Here is a 16,297-nt window from a genome sequence, read left to right on the forward strand (position 1 = left end):
ATCAAATAATGGTTTCAACCTCCCATTGTGTGGGCTCTCTCTCTTTCTCTTTCTGTATATCACACAGGCACACTGATACATTCCCACCATACATGGCCACAATGATGAGACTAAATTACCTGCCCTGGACATGCTTCAGCGTTGCCTCCTGAGATATTGAGACCAGCGTAGAGGCAGGCAAACAAGTGAGCCTCATACAAATCTCTACCAAAAGCTTTGTGCATGCCGACGGCATCATGATGAATAGGAGCTGAAGTCCAAGAGAAACAAAAAAATTAATGGAAGAGAATTCTAGCAAGATAATGAGTAGTGAAAGGTTAGGATAACGTAGTCCCTACATCTAGCATATTATTTACTTGCGCCATATTAAGTTACCCAATACAAAGTGACAACTTAATGACCCCATATTAAGTTACCCAATACAAAGTCACAACTTAGTGAACCCATATTAAGTTACCCAATACATAGTGACAACTTAGTGACCCCATATTAAGTTACCAAATACAGACTGACAACTTAGTGACCCCATATTAAGTTACCCAATACAGACTGACAACTTAGTAATCGAAAATTTTCTGAAATGGCTTAAATATGTTCAGCTAACATACTCAACTAGAAAACCAGTTGTATGCAATCTAAAAAGTGACATATTTAACAGAATAGATTTACACTTTAGCCATGAAAGCTGATCAGAAATAAAGTTGTAAATTTCGTCTAATGCATCTGAGAAAACTGAGAGGAAGGGTGCTCAATTTGTCACACAACAGAGTACTAGGAGAATGGTAGAGTATAAAGGTTTGTGTTGCATTGTGTGTGGCAGTAATTGTGCGGTTCTTTCCGTTTTCTTTATATATTTTTTTCTTTACTTTGCTTGTTGAATTCAAATAGCTTAGAATGTTTCTATCACAACCTACTGTTAGGCTGAGGCATGAAGGACGAGGGCCAGCCCAAGGGTCGATTGGAAACATCGATTATTGAATATTCCTGCTCGAGACCAAACCAAGGCGTTACGGAAGTCACTTCCTGTTTCTCCATTGTGTCTTGGCAGTTGTGTCTGAAGTTTCTGGCTGGAAAGAAGACAAACACGTATTAGATGAAACATAGACAGAGGTCAAAGGGCAGACATATTTGGGGGGGGGGGCTTTCAATAGTGGGAACTCTAAGAATTTCTCTTTGAGTAGGGTCACCAGACCTTTACAGGCCCATTGCAGGATGTTAATGTGGTTGTACTTTGGGCTGTAGCTCCAGACAGATATTCCAACTAAACTTTTGTAGGCGACACCACTAACTCACTTGCTAAAAATAAACGTTACTTTTATAGAAACATATATACAGCTTTCAATTTGAATATAGACATTTAGAATTTAAAAAATGTAATAATAAGATTTCTATCGATTTTAAATAAATATTCACTTCCAAAGCTACAATCAGCATAAGTGTCGACTCTTATTTCAACTGACTTCCATCCTTAGTTTACCCCCCCCCCCCCACACCCCCCCCCCCCTCACACAAATAATATAGTCTTACTCCTAGTTACGTCCGAATCTCTTCAGCTAATACAAGCACGAGCTCACATACTCCATAACAGAGGACAACGTGACCCATTTAAAAAATTGGCTAACAATAAAGTAGATGAATTGTTTCTATAGATCAAAGGATGTAAACAGCTTTACTAAGTAGTATTAGTTCTCGTGAGCCTTTACAAAGTACTATTTCGTGCTAATATACTCTGAAAACTCCAAGCACGACATTTTCTTCAGATTTCTCTGAGCCAAATGCTTCTCATTGACTCAATAGAGAGTCTTAGCCTCTTGTGTGTTGATCAGCGAAAAAGATTTAGAATTTTGTCCGGAGATGCAAAAGAAACACAAATCTTGAGAAGTTGTAACATGTTTCTGTCGAACAGCCCAAAAGACATGAAAAAACTTTGTCAAAACCTTGTCGTCTGTCTGGTGTTTATGATTGCTATTTGTGTGCTAGATCCAGCAGATAGGATTCAAAGAGAAATGCCAAAATAAGTCGAGGAAAAACGGAGTGAAAGCTAAATATTTTTAGATTTTAGGCCAAAAGGAGGACATGTTCTCTTTTTTGCGGACTTCCTGTAACCCAATGTGCAGGACGATATCTGCATCCAAAACGATCAATACAAAGCTGTATGGTTCAGGCAAGCAAATGTTAAGGATATCGCTCTCTGTTTCATCAGTATTACTATCAACTACAACAGATCTTAGAAATGTTCGCAACATGGGTTCAATTATTCGATCACTGCTGTTGGAAATAAATATACACACCCGGTACTAATACAAATACAAGAATGACACTTCACTGTAAATTCATCTCGGAGATGCAGGTCATTGAAGTTTAAGATAGAACTCAGGGGAAGTAAACATAACACCTTTGAATGCAAATGATGGCGGTTCTTTTTTTTCTCTCCATATTTCAAGCAACTATTTAGTCTGATAAATCTCAACTCTGACGGTGAAGATCTCGTTGATCCTGTTGTTATTGGCTTTCTTTCGATCGATAACAACCAATTCTTCCCGTTTTTCCTTTCAAGTATTCCTAGGCAATGTCTTGTTGACAAACTCATTCTCACTATTGATATATAGCCCCGGGCATGCTTCCCTGCCACATAGTGGCGCCCGGGTGGAAACGATCGTAAGAGAAAACGATTAGGCTAAAGGGTAGCAAAACAAGACTCCCGTGGGGGTGCCTAAGGGGCTGCGAGACATTCTCATTGCACTGCGCGGAGTTGTAAAAAAGCTCCCACAACCTTGTCACAATCCAGGCGCTGTTCCTCAAGGGGCCATTACATAATAAATGGCGTGTCCCGCACGGTTAGCCTGGTATAGAAAAGAAAAATGGCGAGAGTCTTAGTAGATCTATACGCGGCCTCTTGCCGCGAGTCTGACCCACCCGCCAGACAAAACAGTGAGCACTGTTTTCATACAGGCCGGTGAGAGGGAGCTCTTGTTCACTTTTGCTGGTCTAGAGTTCCAAGAGCCGAAGGCTCAATTCTACCTGACAGTTTCAAGAAGTAGAAAAAAAAGAATAGATATATAGTGCAACTTTCATGCTTATAACATGAACAGAGCGCTAGGGGTAAAATCAGATATATGGACCAGTCGAGTCGGGTGTCGAACCTAGAGCCCCCTTGACAGTTAGCCAAGCCAAGCCCACGCGTACTTAGCAACTCGACCACATATTCCACATCCTGACTTAACATAGTCAGTTTATTTTTATAACATATGTTTATCAGGAGCTTAACGTAGCAATCAAATTTGAAGCCCAACAAGGATAACTGGATCAGTGTAGGCCTATTTACAAGATAAGATTTAGAAAAAGGCCAAGTAAAATTTAGAACAAAGAAACAAGCGCCTTATGCGACCTCACATCTTGTAACAGGTCGTCTGCCACATCCTCAACGACATCTCCATAGAAGAAACTTAATGAAAAGGTTTCAAACAGCATTTATTACACGTATCGAAATCGATAGGGAAATACACCGTTTTTTTTTCTGAACACAGTCATTTAAGTTCTGCAGAAGTAAAATAAATATTTTTTAAAAGTTAAATATGTATTTTTACATGGAACACCTAGATCTACCTAGATTTACCTAGATCTACCTAGATTTACCCAGATCTACCTAGATTTACCCAGATCTACTATTGTTTCCAATCGTGCACTTTTGTTTTGAAATCGAAACAATCATTTTTGTACCCAAATATTTATAAATTTTTAAAAAGCAAATTGATATTAGTCTTAACAACAACCACCAATACTCTAGCTAAAGTGTCCACCACATGTATTATAAAACCACAGGGCCACGATATATTGGATAACAAATGCAACTTTCACTATCTTGTTTTTTTCTTTTAATTTAAAAAAATGACGGTCTCAAAGTCTCTTTTTTTCTCTCTATCTCTTTCCCTAATTCTCTTTCTTTCTCTCTCTCTATGTCCCTAATTCTCTTTCTCTCTCTCTCTGTCCCTAATTCTCTCTTTCTCTATATCTCTCTGTCCCTAATTCTCTCTCTCTCTCTCTCTGTCCCTAATTCTCTCTCTCTCTGTCCCTAATTCTCTCTCTCTCTATCTCTCTCTGTCCCTAATTCTCTTTCTCGCTCTCTCTCTCTCTGCCCCTAACTCTCTCTCTCTCTATCTCTCTCTGTCCCTAATTCTCTCTCTCTCTCTATCTCTCTCTGTCCCTAATTCTCTCTCTATCTCTCTGTCCCTAATTCTCTCTCTCTATCTCTCTGTCCCTAATTCTCTCTCTATCTATCTCTCTCTGTCCCTAATTCTCTCTCTCTCTCTCTCTCTGCCCCTAATTCTCTCTCTCTCTCTGTCCCTAATTCTCTCTCTCTCTCTCTGTCCCTAATTCTCTCTCTCTCTCTATCTCTCTCTGTCCCTAATTCTCTCTCTCTCTCTATCTCTCTGTCCCTAATTCTCTCTCTCTCTATCTCTCTGTCCCTAATTCTCTCTCTATCTATCTCTCTCTGTCCCTAATTCTCTCTCTCTCTCTCTCTGCCCCTAATTCTCTCTCTCTCTCTGTCCCTAATTCTCTCTCTCTCTCTCTGTCCCTAATTCTATCTCTCTCTCTCTCTGTCCCTAATTCTCTCTCTCTCTCTGTCTCTAATTCTCTCTCTCTCTCTCTGTCCCTAATTCTCTCTCTCTCTGTCCCTAATTCTCTCTCTCTCTGTCCCTAATTCTCTCTCTCTCTCTCTCTGTCCCTAATTCTCTTTCTCTCTCTCTGTCCCTAATTCTCTTTCTCTCTCTCTATCTCTCTCTGTCCCTAATTCTCTTTCTCTCTCTCTCTATCTCTCTCTCTGTCCCTAATTCTCTTTCTCTCTCTCTCTCTCTCTGTCCCTAATTCTCTTTCTCTCTCTCTCTCTCTCTGTCCCTAATTCTCTCTCTCTCTCTCTTTCTGTCCCTAATTCTCTTTCTCTCTCTCTCTCTCTGTCCCTAATTCTCTTTCTCTCTCTCTATCTCTCTCTGTCCCTAATTCTCTTTCTCTCTCTCTCTCTCTCTCTCTGTCCCTAATTCTCTTTCTCTCTCTCTCTCTGTCCCTAATTCTCTTTCTCTCTCTCTCTCTGTCCCTAATTCTCTTTCTCTCTCTCTCTCTCTGTCCCTAATTCTCTCTCTCTCTCTCTCTCTCTCTCTGTCCCTTATTTTCTTTCTCTCTCTGTCATTCTGTATTTATGTCACGAAATTATAAATTATAAAGTAGCTCAGGATCCATCACCAATGTTTTCCATAACATTGACTTGTCCATATGATACTCAGCCTAAATGACTTAGTACAAAACCAGCGCAAACATAAGCATGGATCGATTCTTTCCTTTACTTGTACTGTTAGGAAATAATGCCCCTTAATGGGGAGTCTATTTCGTGTTTTGCCCTCTGTGTCACTGTGTCCAGCATTCAGAAATCTTGTTTAGTATCGAGTAACATGTGTCATAATAAACAGCCGTAAATATGTAAACAACACTGTACACCAAGAAAGTGGTCTAAAATTGTATCCTTTGAATGTCCAGTAAAGGAAATCAAGTTGAGCTTCTGGTCCACCAACTGACTGAGCATCACTCCCATCCATGTTTTGAAACGATGAATGTAGGACAATAGTTCAGTAATGAGCGACTACGGAAAATAAGTCATTGTAATGGAAAGAACGGAATAGAAGCCGGATAGAAGCCGGATAGAAGCCGGATAGAAGCCGGATATTTTTACACTTTAGGCCTGTGTTTCCCAAACTGTGTTCCTCGGAGCCCTGGTGTTCCGCGAGGTTTGAAGAGGTGTTCCACAAACTACTGGAATAATTAACTAGTAGGCCACCCGTGAATTAACCTCTGTTAAAAAATAAGCAAAGTGTTCCGCTAAATACTCAGAATGTACGCAGCGTTTTGTTAAGGAAAAAGTTTGGGAAACACTGCTTTAGGCCAATGCCTTCCCCACGGAGGATGCCACCTCAAATGGAGGAAATGTATTTCCTTTGCTGGACAGTCTGGTCACCTTACTCAGTCAAACACGTCTGCTGTGTCAATACACTTACGTGCAGGTGTCCAGTCGTTTGCGTAGACTTCACATAAGACAAGTTTGTGGTTTCCTTGACGAAACGGATCTTTATAGATGACAGCAGGCTTGAGAAACCTGTCCTCAACGGGGAAGTTAGCAGCATAGCTCCAGTCAGGAACATCTGAACAGTTAAAATATACAAGCAGATTTAGTTACATCATGCGCAATGTATATAATATAGAGTAAAATACTTTACATTTGTGTAACTAAGACATTTCTTGTTAGTATTTTCAACTACTTCTAGTTTGTAATGTTATAAATCTCGTTATTGTTTGGGTACATAATAAGTTTGTAACTTTACATTATCATTATCTATTATTTTTAATGTTAGTAATGTTACACAATCTTTTGTTTCTTAATATTACATTATCCCGAATTTAACATGTTACATAATCTATTGTTTGTGATGTTACATAATCCTAGTTTGCAATGTCACATAATCTATGTTTGTGATGTTACATAATCCTAGTTGGCAATGTCACATAATTTATGTTTGTGATGTTACATAATCCTAGTTGGCAATGTCACATAATCTATGTTTGTGATGTTACATAATCCTAGTTGGCAATGTCACATAATCTATGTTTGTGATGTTACATAATCCTAGTTGGCAATGTCACATAATCTATGTTTGTGATGTTACATAATCCTAGTTGGCAATGTCACATAATCTATGTTTGTGATGTTTCACTACCTGTAGTTGAATTATCACTCATGCAGTAACATTTAGTATATATGTAGTCGACAAATGAACGGAAAAGGAATTTTCATTGTCGCCATGGTACTTGTGAATTCTTAGATTTGTCAAAATCCTAAAAGTTACATTTACCAAAAAGAGAGTTCAAAGATGTCAAAGATATCTTCCTTTTTTGATGATTTGATTGAGATCAGAACATATGAGGACCTAATTAATGAGTTGGCATTTAAGTTATGTTTTCCAATGAGTGTCTCTAATACATTCTCCTCACACTCAGTTTATCTTGTTCCTCTTTTGTACGGGAGGTGTGGGAGATCCTTAGAGCTGACTCCTTCATAATTAGATACTCTAATGTTTATCTTAACTAATTCCCGGGCAATGCTTCTCAGCCCCAACATAGCGCTCTGGAGAAAATGGTTGTTAGAGGAGACGATTTGCCAATAAAGAAACAAAACATGTATAACTCTCCAGGATCCCAATTAAAAGTATTTAGGATTCTCTAGGAGAACTATTATTAGCATTACATTTGTCTGTCCACCACAAGAAACAATGTGTTGAGACTCACCTGAAGGTTTCGATGGAACAAAGTTGAGCTTCCTACATTTGCTGTGAAGGCTATAACCATCTTCAGCCACATAGACATATTCAACTAACACTTGGTCCTGAAAAAGATACAGCCATGCCTACTGTTAACAATCATCCCTTACCCTAACCCTAAACTGCGACACATATAGATTCGACTATACAGCTAACACTAGGTCCTGAAAAGATAAGTCACGCCTACGTCTCTAACCCTAACACTAGGTCCTGAAAAGATAAGTCACGCTTACGTCTCTAGCCCTAACACTGGGTCCTGAAAAGATAAGTCACGCCTAGGTCTCGATAACCTCGTAGATAGGAGCAGGCTAATTGTTGGCCTCCTACAGTCATAGAACGACAATGGTTCATCTCGCACACCTCCTCACGTGGCTGTGGAGCCCTATTTTAGAGAGACATTCCCGTCCACAAATATCGCAGGTTAAGGTGGCTTTCGCTTCGGTGGTAGAGGAGCTGGCCATTTTTTGCATTGTACGTTTTTCTTTCAGAGCTGAGGCCCATGTTCTTTCGCTGTCCATAGCTTTCTTGGTCACTGTCTCTCTCTATCTGGTGCGGTCTAGAGCTATGTCTTCCCAGTGGTCAGTATTGATGTTCACATATTTGAGTTAAGTTTTATTAGGCTACATCTATGTAAAGGAGATGGGGGCGACCAGTTTTTCTTGAGCCAGACGCGAATTGTCCGTAGAGGATGACTTTCGGTATGGGATTGTTCTCCATCCGGCGAACATGTCCAAGCCAGCGCAAGCGGCGTTGACTGAGGGCTGTAAAGATGCTGGGAATACCTGTTCGCGCAAGGATCTCAGTATTGCACACTTTTTCTTTCCATGTGATTTTCAAGATCCTACGGAAACATCGCAAATGGAATGAGTTTAGTTTTCTCTCTTGCTTTGCGTATTTTCTCTCTTGCTTTGCGTAGTTGGTCGATGATTCACTGCCATACAATAGTGTACTCATAACGCATGCCTTTTGTAGACTTCCATTTTGTTCACTGTAGTGAGCTTCTGGTTTTCCCAAACTCTTGACCTTAGTCTAGCGAAGGTCGAGGCAGCCTTTCCTATGCGTTTTTTTATCTCCTCTTCTAGAGACAGGTCATATTGAAATGTAAATCCCAGATAGCAGAATTCATTTACGGCGTCCAGCTTGTTATCGTCTATGAGGATGGAGGGTGGTGCTGTAGCAGGTGGTCCCATAACATGTTTTCTTCGTGCTAATAGTTAAGCCAGTTAAGTTAAGCAGGCTAATACTTCCACAACAATGTACCAAGCTAATACTGCCACAACAATGTATCAAGCTAATACTTCAACAACAATGTATTAAGCTAATACTGCCAAAACAATGTACCAAGCTAATAATGCCACAACAATGTACCAAGCTAATAATGCCACAACAATGTATCAAGCTAATACTTCCACAACAATGTATTTAGCTAATACTGCCAAAACAATGTACCAAGCTAATAATGCCACAACAATGTACCAAGCTAATACGGCCACAACAATGTATCAAGCTAATACTGCCACAACAATGTACAATGCTAATACCCTAGTAAGTCTAATACTTCCACAACAATGTACAATGCTAATACCCTAGTAAGTCTAATACAACAATGTACAACAATGTACTTCCACAACAATGTACCAAGCTAATACCCTAGTAAGTCTAATACAACAATGCACAACAATGTACTTCCACAACAATGTACAATGCTAATACCCTAGTAAGTCTAATACTTCCACAACAATGTACAATGCTAATACCCTAGTAAGTCTAATACTGCCACAACAATGTACAATGCTAATACCCTAGTAAGTCTAATACTGCCACAACAATGTATCAAGCTAATACTGCCACAACAATGTACAATGCTAATACTCTAGTAAGTCTAATACTTCCACAACAATGTACCAAGCTAATACCCTAGTAAGTCTAATACAACAATGTACAACAATGTACTTCCACAACAATGTACAATGCTAATACCATAGTAAGTCTAATACTTCCACAACAATGTACAATGCTAATACCCAAGTAAGACTAATACTTCCACAACAATGTACAATGCTAATACCCTAGTAAGTCTAATACTTCCACAACAATGTACAATGCTAATACCCTAGTAAGTCTAATACAACAATGTACAACAATGTACTTCCACAACAATGTACCAAGCTAATACCCTAGTAAGTCTAATACAACAATGTACAACAATGTACTTCCAAAACAATGTACAATGCTAATACCCTAGTAAGTCTAATACAACAATGTACAACAATGTACTTCCACAACAATGTACCAAGCTAATACCCTAGTAAGTCTAATACAACAATGTACAACAATGTACTTCCACAACAATGTACAATGCTAATACCCTAGTAAGTCTAATACTTCCACAACAATGTACAATGCTAATACCCTAGTAAGTCTAATACTGCCACAACAATGTATCAAGCTAATACTGCCACAACAATGTACAATGCTAATACTCTAGTAAGTCTAATACTTCCACAACAATGTACCAAGCTAATACCCTAGTAAGTCTAATACAACAATGTACAACAATGCACTTCCACAACAATGTACAATGCTAATACCCTAGTAAGTCTAATACTTCCACAACAATGTACAATGCTAATACCCAAGTAAGTCTAATACTTCCACAACAATGTACAATGCTAATACCCTAGTAAGTCTAATACTTCCACAACAATGTACCAAGCTAATACCCAAGTAAGTCTAATACTTCCACAACATTGTACCAAGCTAATACCCTAGTAAGTCTAATACTTCCACAACAATGTACAATGCTAATACCCAAGTAAGTCTAATACTTCCACAACAATGTACAATGCTAATACCCTAGTAAGTCTAATACTTCCACAACAATGTACCAAGCTAATACCCAAGTAAGTCTAATACTTCCACAACAATGTACCAAGATAATACCCAAGTAAGTCTAATACTTCCACAACAATGTACCAAGCTAATACCCAAGTAAGTCTAATACTTCCACAACAATGTACCGAGCTAATACCCAAGTAAGTCTACCTGACCTACAACTTTACTCATCACGTAAAACAGTAAGTCTACGACCTAGTGTTATACCCAGCGCTTCACGCAGTAAGCCTACGACCTAGTGTTATACCCAGCACTTCACGCAGTAAGCCTACGACCTAGTGCTATAACCAGCACTTCACGCAGTAAGCCTACGAACTAGTGTTATACCCAGCACTTCACGCAGTAAGTCTACGACCTAGTGTTATACCCAGCACTTCACGCAGTAAGTCTACGACCTAGTGTTATACCCAGCACTTCACGCAGTAAGCCTACGACCTAGTGTTATACCCAGCACTTCACGCAGTAAGCCTACGACCTAGTGCTATACCCAGCACTTCACGCAGTAAGCCTACGACCTAGTGTTATACCCAGCACTTCACGCAGTAAGTCTACGACCTAGTGTTATACCCAGCACTTCATTCAGTAAGCCTACTTGCCCCAGTACTTCACTCAGCACCTCATTACCTCACCTATGATTGGGCCACACAACTGAATAAAAATACATATTCATTCTTTCCTTCCATGTACAGAATTTTAGTTCATTGTCCCTTAAAGTATAAATTCTATTTTTTTAAAGGTACAAATAAAAAAAATAGCTTACAAAAACAATTCCTGGATGAAGGTCTTCAAGTTTTTCATCTTACCTCTGGTATAGGTAGTCCCAGGACATAGGCTGAGTGGACAGCCTTGTTGAATCTCCAAGTACTAGGTTCTCCCATAGTGCACTTTGGATCCAGGCTGCTGGATAAGAAAAAGAGAATAAATAATTACAAGCTAACTCACACATTCTTTCTCTCTATCCATCCATCCGTCCGTCCGTCAGTCCGCCCGTCTATCTATCTATCTATCTATCTATCTATCTATCTAACTATCTATCTATCTATCTATCTATCTATCTATCTATCTATCTATCTATCTATCTATCTATCTATCTATCTATCTATCTATCCCTCTCCCCCCCCCCTCTCTCTCGCTATATATCTACTATTTATCTAACCAGAATACTAACATACCAAAACAAAAAACTGAAACATTAAAGTTGAAAATGAAATGAAAACATTGCTAGCACACTTTCATTCCTTCACTCCCAGATAAGACGGCTTAATGGTTTATAGACCGGGTTTTAAACCACGAACCACGAGTTCGTTACATGTGATTTAGGGAGACAATTTGAGTTGAACTCGGTTGGGTCAATGGCTAACACAATCATGCCACTGTAGAACTAAACTTGTCAGTCAAGCGAATCAAAGAAATACGTACTGACCTAACCACATTGCAAGTCCTCTAACTAAAATAATCAAATGACTTATTCAGTAATATGGTCAGCAGGTGGACAATTGAAAAGAGTGTACACGCTGATAGCCTACATCGCTTTGGATTAAGGCAGCGATTCTCAACCTTTTTAGCTCGGCGAGCCCTTTTTACAATTCCCCACTAGGCGGGGACCCCCAACAGTAAAATTATTTTCGTTCATAAGCATGAATAACTCTGCTTTTGCAAATGTTATAAAATTATAGTGCTAATGAAATTATTTGGTATTTATTGTAAGAGCTTTATGTTTAATCACGAAACAGTATGTATAATATAATATTTTGTCTTATATATTTCGTCAATGCAAAGGTTATGCTTGTTACTGTTACACAAGATTAGGAATTCTCTGAACTGTCTTTGCAAGAGTAATACTTTGGAATCATTACTTCTGTATTTAGACTTGACAGCTGGAAAACACTGTTTCGAAAAAATATATTATTTGAAATGGAAGAAAAAGGCACAACACAGAGGTAGCAGGATATGTATAACCAGAATGGTGTAACTGACCTTGAAAACAATCATGTATCAATGTCTCGCTATGAATGGGTTCAATAAACTCTTTCTGTGATGTCTCCGTAACATCTTCAACTTTGAATGTGAATGGAGTTCTGGCAATGTAGAAAGTAGGATGAAATTGTGTCCGCAAGTATGCGCAAATGTTTTTTTCACAGAATTTATCACTTTATTCGTTTGTCATGTTCAGTGTCATTTTGCTCATATAAACTAGATAAGGTTGGCAAGATGTATAAATTCGTCCAACTTTGTTTCCAATCTTCAATTTCATTTACCAGGGTTGGATTTTGTCACTCAAATCGAGGCATGTTGCGTTTGATCCTTGCAGTGACGTTTTTATTGCTCCAAAAATTCCTGTAGTTGTGTCTTTGTTTTTAAATTTGTGGATGAATCGAACAGTGAGTTACAATGACTTCTGGTGACTTATTAAGTACAAAACTTCAACCTAATAGCAAACTTGGAGCAAAATCTGGGAAGACAAAATTAATATCTTTTAAAGAAATCTTATATTTTTCCAAAATTGAACCAACATCTTGTTGAAGTCGTCTCAAGAAATTTGCAAAAGAGAAAACTTACCTCTAAAATATTTGGTATGCTTCTCAGCAAACATCGGATGTTTGTTATCAAAATGATGTTCCATTTATTTGGGCTTCATAGATTCGTTACAAATGACGCACTGATGTTTTGCTATTGCTGCTTTAAGTAAACTTATACCGTAGAAATCGACATTCTATTCTCTTTTCTGAACATTATTGATTGTTGAGATACATTTTCATGGGTTGTTTAATAACGAAAATATATAAAATGATGGCGTCAATAACGTCACGAGTCAGTTATGACGAGAAAAATATTAATGATTTCACACGGCGTATTGTAGTATTATTCCCTAATTTTCATTAATTTTAACTGTTAAAAATATTTCTACTGCAACAATAATCATTCTGTTGTCTAGCATGAATAACTAAAGACAAAATTAGTTTCCAGTGGAATAGACAAAAAGTCCATATTTTTATGGTCGTAGGCGACCCCCAGCAAATTGTCATTCGACCCTCAAGGGGGTCGCGACCCACAGGATGAGAACCCCTAGATTAAGGGAACTCTGCGTGAACTCACCATTACTGCGCTTTGACGTGGAACAAAATATTTTTGATCGATTCCTGGTGATTAAAAAAAAAATGAGATGCTTTACAAGTATGAGGACTTTGTCCCAAGGGTCCCATTAACATGACCAACTGTGTGGAAAGTATTATTTGGAAATCGCTGAGCGGTTACTCTAAGATTCGGACAGATGAACTGCAATCCTTCTTTCAATATTTTAATAATAACAACGATGACAAAGAAAAATAACTGAATCATTGTTTGTTCAAAAACTGTTTTTACCATAATGAACCGTTTTAAATAAAGACTTTTGATCCACTAGTTCTTGATATCAAAATACTGGAACGTTCAATAAAGTCAATATATTCTAAGTATTTGTGACCTAATTATTCATATTAATTTGTTAATTAAAAGTCAATATATCACAAAAGCGTAGATTTTTAAAAAATATATTCCAGAATATTTTCTTTGATTATCGGCGATTTCACTAACGTATTGATTTAGTGCATTCTGAAAGAAGTCCTCTCAATGTCCCATTCATCTCAATCTGAATACAAGTATCCACCTCTGCCATTGAAACAAACAAACCTGTCACGACAGAATATTATTTTGTCTTTCATAATACAAGTTATTTCCATTAACGGAATGGTTCATAACCTTGAGGTGCCCTAGAAGTGCTATGTCCGTCCTGTACTAGATAAACGTTTTGAATGGTCACACACTAGACAGCATAGTCCAGGCACTTTGAAGAGTACATTACTATTCATATGAGTTAGTTTCCGTAACACCGGTCCAGTTAGGTCATTGGTATAAACGTAAAAACTGAAACACATTTATAGTTTCCAGGTAAAATCCAGTAGAAAGATTCACATAAAATTCATTTACAGCTTTTAAACAATTTCACCAGAACAATTATATGTGGTCTTTATCGAATTTAGCGCTATATTATATAGCCTTCTAAACTTCACTTCACAGTTTCATTCTGACCTTTGTTTCATGTAATACTTTCAGTGGCGTAACTAAGGGGGGGGGGAGGGGGGGGGGAGAATTTTGAAATCCCCCCGGGCCCCCACCTAGGGGGGGCCCCAAAATGGGTGTCCGAAATTTATTTGTAAATACATAAATTAATATATTTGATTGACATATAGTGTCAACGGGTGTCTTTTTTTTTCAACATTTATGGATTAAATTTATCACAAAGACTAAATCTATGTCTATCAGTACGTTGACTGTTGACATTTTAAAAATATTTTTTCCCACAGAGATCAAAGTTTTTTTAAAGTTTTTTTAAAGTCAGTCTTACATTTTAAACTTTGTTGCCACGAATAAAACTGCATGATATACAGCGAATTCCAGGTATCTTGTTACCTTTACTAATAATAGATCTAAATGGCGAGTATTTTATGGCTACACTAATTAACCTTGAATCAAAATTTACAGAACCAAGTATAACAGATTCAAAAGTTATTCTTAATAAAGCTAAAATAGTCCATTATTCGGGTTTGCCGTCTATAATTTCAGAATTAAACTTCACACTCGAGTTATTACCCCTCTATTCATCTTTCCTCAATTTAATGGAAATTTTATTTCCATCTAATCCTTTTGCTTTCGCACAAAACATAAACAACAAACAATGACGTAATATCATATAATATTAGCACATCCTTCCTTTTGAAGTTATTATCACACCCTTCCTTTTAAAGTTAGTGATATCTACTAGCAGGGCCGGCCCTAGCATTTGCGGGGCCCTATGCGAAACGGATCGCGTGGGGCCTAGTCTGAGTAGGGATGAGCATAATGTCAAAATTATTTTTTTTTTTTTGAATTAGAAAATAGGCCTACTTTCGTCTTTGCAATAAATTTTTATCAAATGAAAGCTCGCAATGCCACTTTTTATTTATAGGCACCCCAAAATGTCAATTTCGTCTATTCTTCAGGAGAATTGAATAAATTTAAAAAAAATCAGGACTTTATCGTATATTTTGCCTTTTCATGGGATTTCCTGGAGGCCCTGGAAAATCAGGAGGTCGCGAAAACCCTGTTATTTTATATACGTTATAATGGTTTAATTTAATAATGTACACTTAGAATTAGCGCGGGTCCTATGAAAGCGCGGGGCCCACTGTGACCGCATAGGCTGCAGTGGCCTAAGGCCGGCCCTGTCTACTAGGAACTTTAAGAATTCGTCCACTTCTGGTTGTCTTGACTGGCACAAGTTCTCTAGACGTTGGTCTATGACTGTCTCTTTCGTTTGTTCCAACAGTTTGCAGTTCATTGTCTCCATTGGTATCATAGTACCCAGAGATGTCTTCATCGAAACTCTTATTCAAAAAGCGTAGATTTCTTCTGTATGTTTTTCCGTTTGTCTTTATGATGTAAGATCTGGGTGCTGAATGTTTTTTTTTATGACAACTGCTTTCTGCCATGTTTGACCTAGACGAACTCTCCGACAGAATAATCTTTAGGTAGTCTTGCTTTTGCATTGTATTTCACTTTGCTTTTCATCTGTCGTTCGTTGAGTAATGTCTCTGCATTTTCAGCTACCGATGGTTTCAATAGTTTGGGATCAGTTGGAATGATTCACTGAGTCTTCTTCTCGTCATCAGTTGTGATGGTGAATACGGCAGTCCACTTATCGGAGTATTTCTATACTCGAGCATAACGAGATATGGATCTTTCCCACTTTTGTATGCTCTGAATCCTTTTGCTTGCGCACAAAACATAAACAACCAACAATGACGACTTATGACGTAATACCATATAATATTAGCACAGAATCTTCTTAATGCAGTGGAAAATTAAGAATTTTTTGCCTATCTTGAATTGTGGTCAAAGCTCTTGCGCCCAATTAATATAGTTCAGAAGAAACTACACAAGTCTGGACTGCATATACGGGAAGCTGCTAAAGAAATTAGTACCCTTTCATGCTTTCTGCAAAATGATGAGAAACTGACAAAAAC

The 16,297-nt window shown here is 38.1% G+C and overlaps 1 protein-coding gene across 9 annotated transcripts in view; it reads right to left on the minus strand.

Annotated features, from left to right (window-relative positions):
• Positions 1-16,297, minus strand: part of LOC106073755 (glutamine synthetase-like) — a 72,629-nt gene that overhangs the window by 24,458 nt on the left and 31,874 nt on the right. For 7 of the 9 annotated variants that reach the window (XM_056041234.1, XM_056041235.1, XM_056041232.1 and 4 more), the window contains 5 exons: positions 11,060-11,156; positions 7,330-7,426; positions 6,045-6,188; positions 915-1,067; positions 120-250 (listed from right to left, as the gene is read on the minus strand). In XM_056041234.1, coding sequence (XP_055897209.1) covers positions 120-250; positions 915-1,067; positions 6,045-6,188; positions 7,330-7,426; positions 11,060-11,134 — 600 coding nt within the window. In that variant the 5' untranslated portion in view covers positions 11,135-11,156. The remainder of the gene's footprint in view (positions 1-119; positions 251-914; positions 1,068-6,044; positions 6,189-7,329; positions 7,427-11,059; positions 11,157-16,297) is intronic. The other 2 variants (XM_056041237.1, XM_056041231.1) reach the window with 1 other exon arrangement.

Source organism: Biomphalaria glabrata, chromosome 9, assembly GCF_947242115.1.
Source record: "Biomphalaria glabrata chromosome 9, xgBioGlab47.1, whole genome shotgun sequence".
NCBI lineage: Eukaryota > Metazoa > Mollusca > Gastropoda > Planorbidae > Biomphalaria > Biomphalaria glabrata.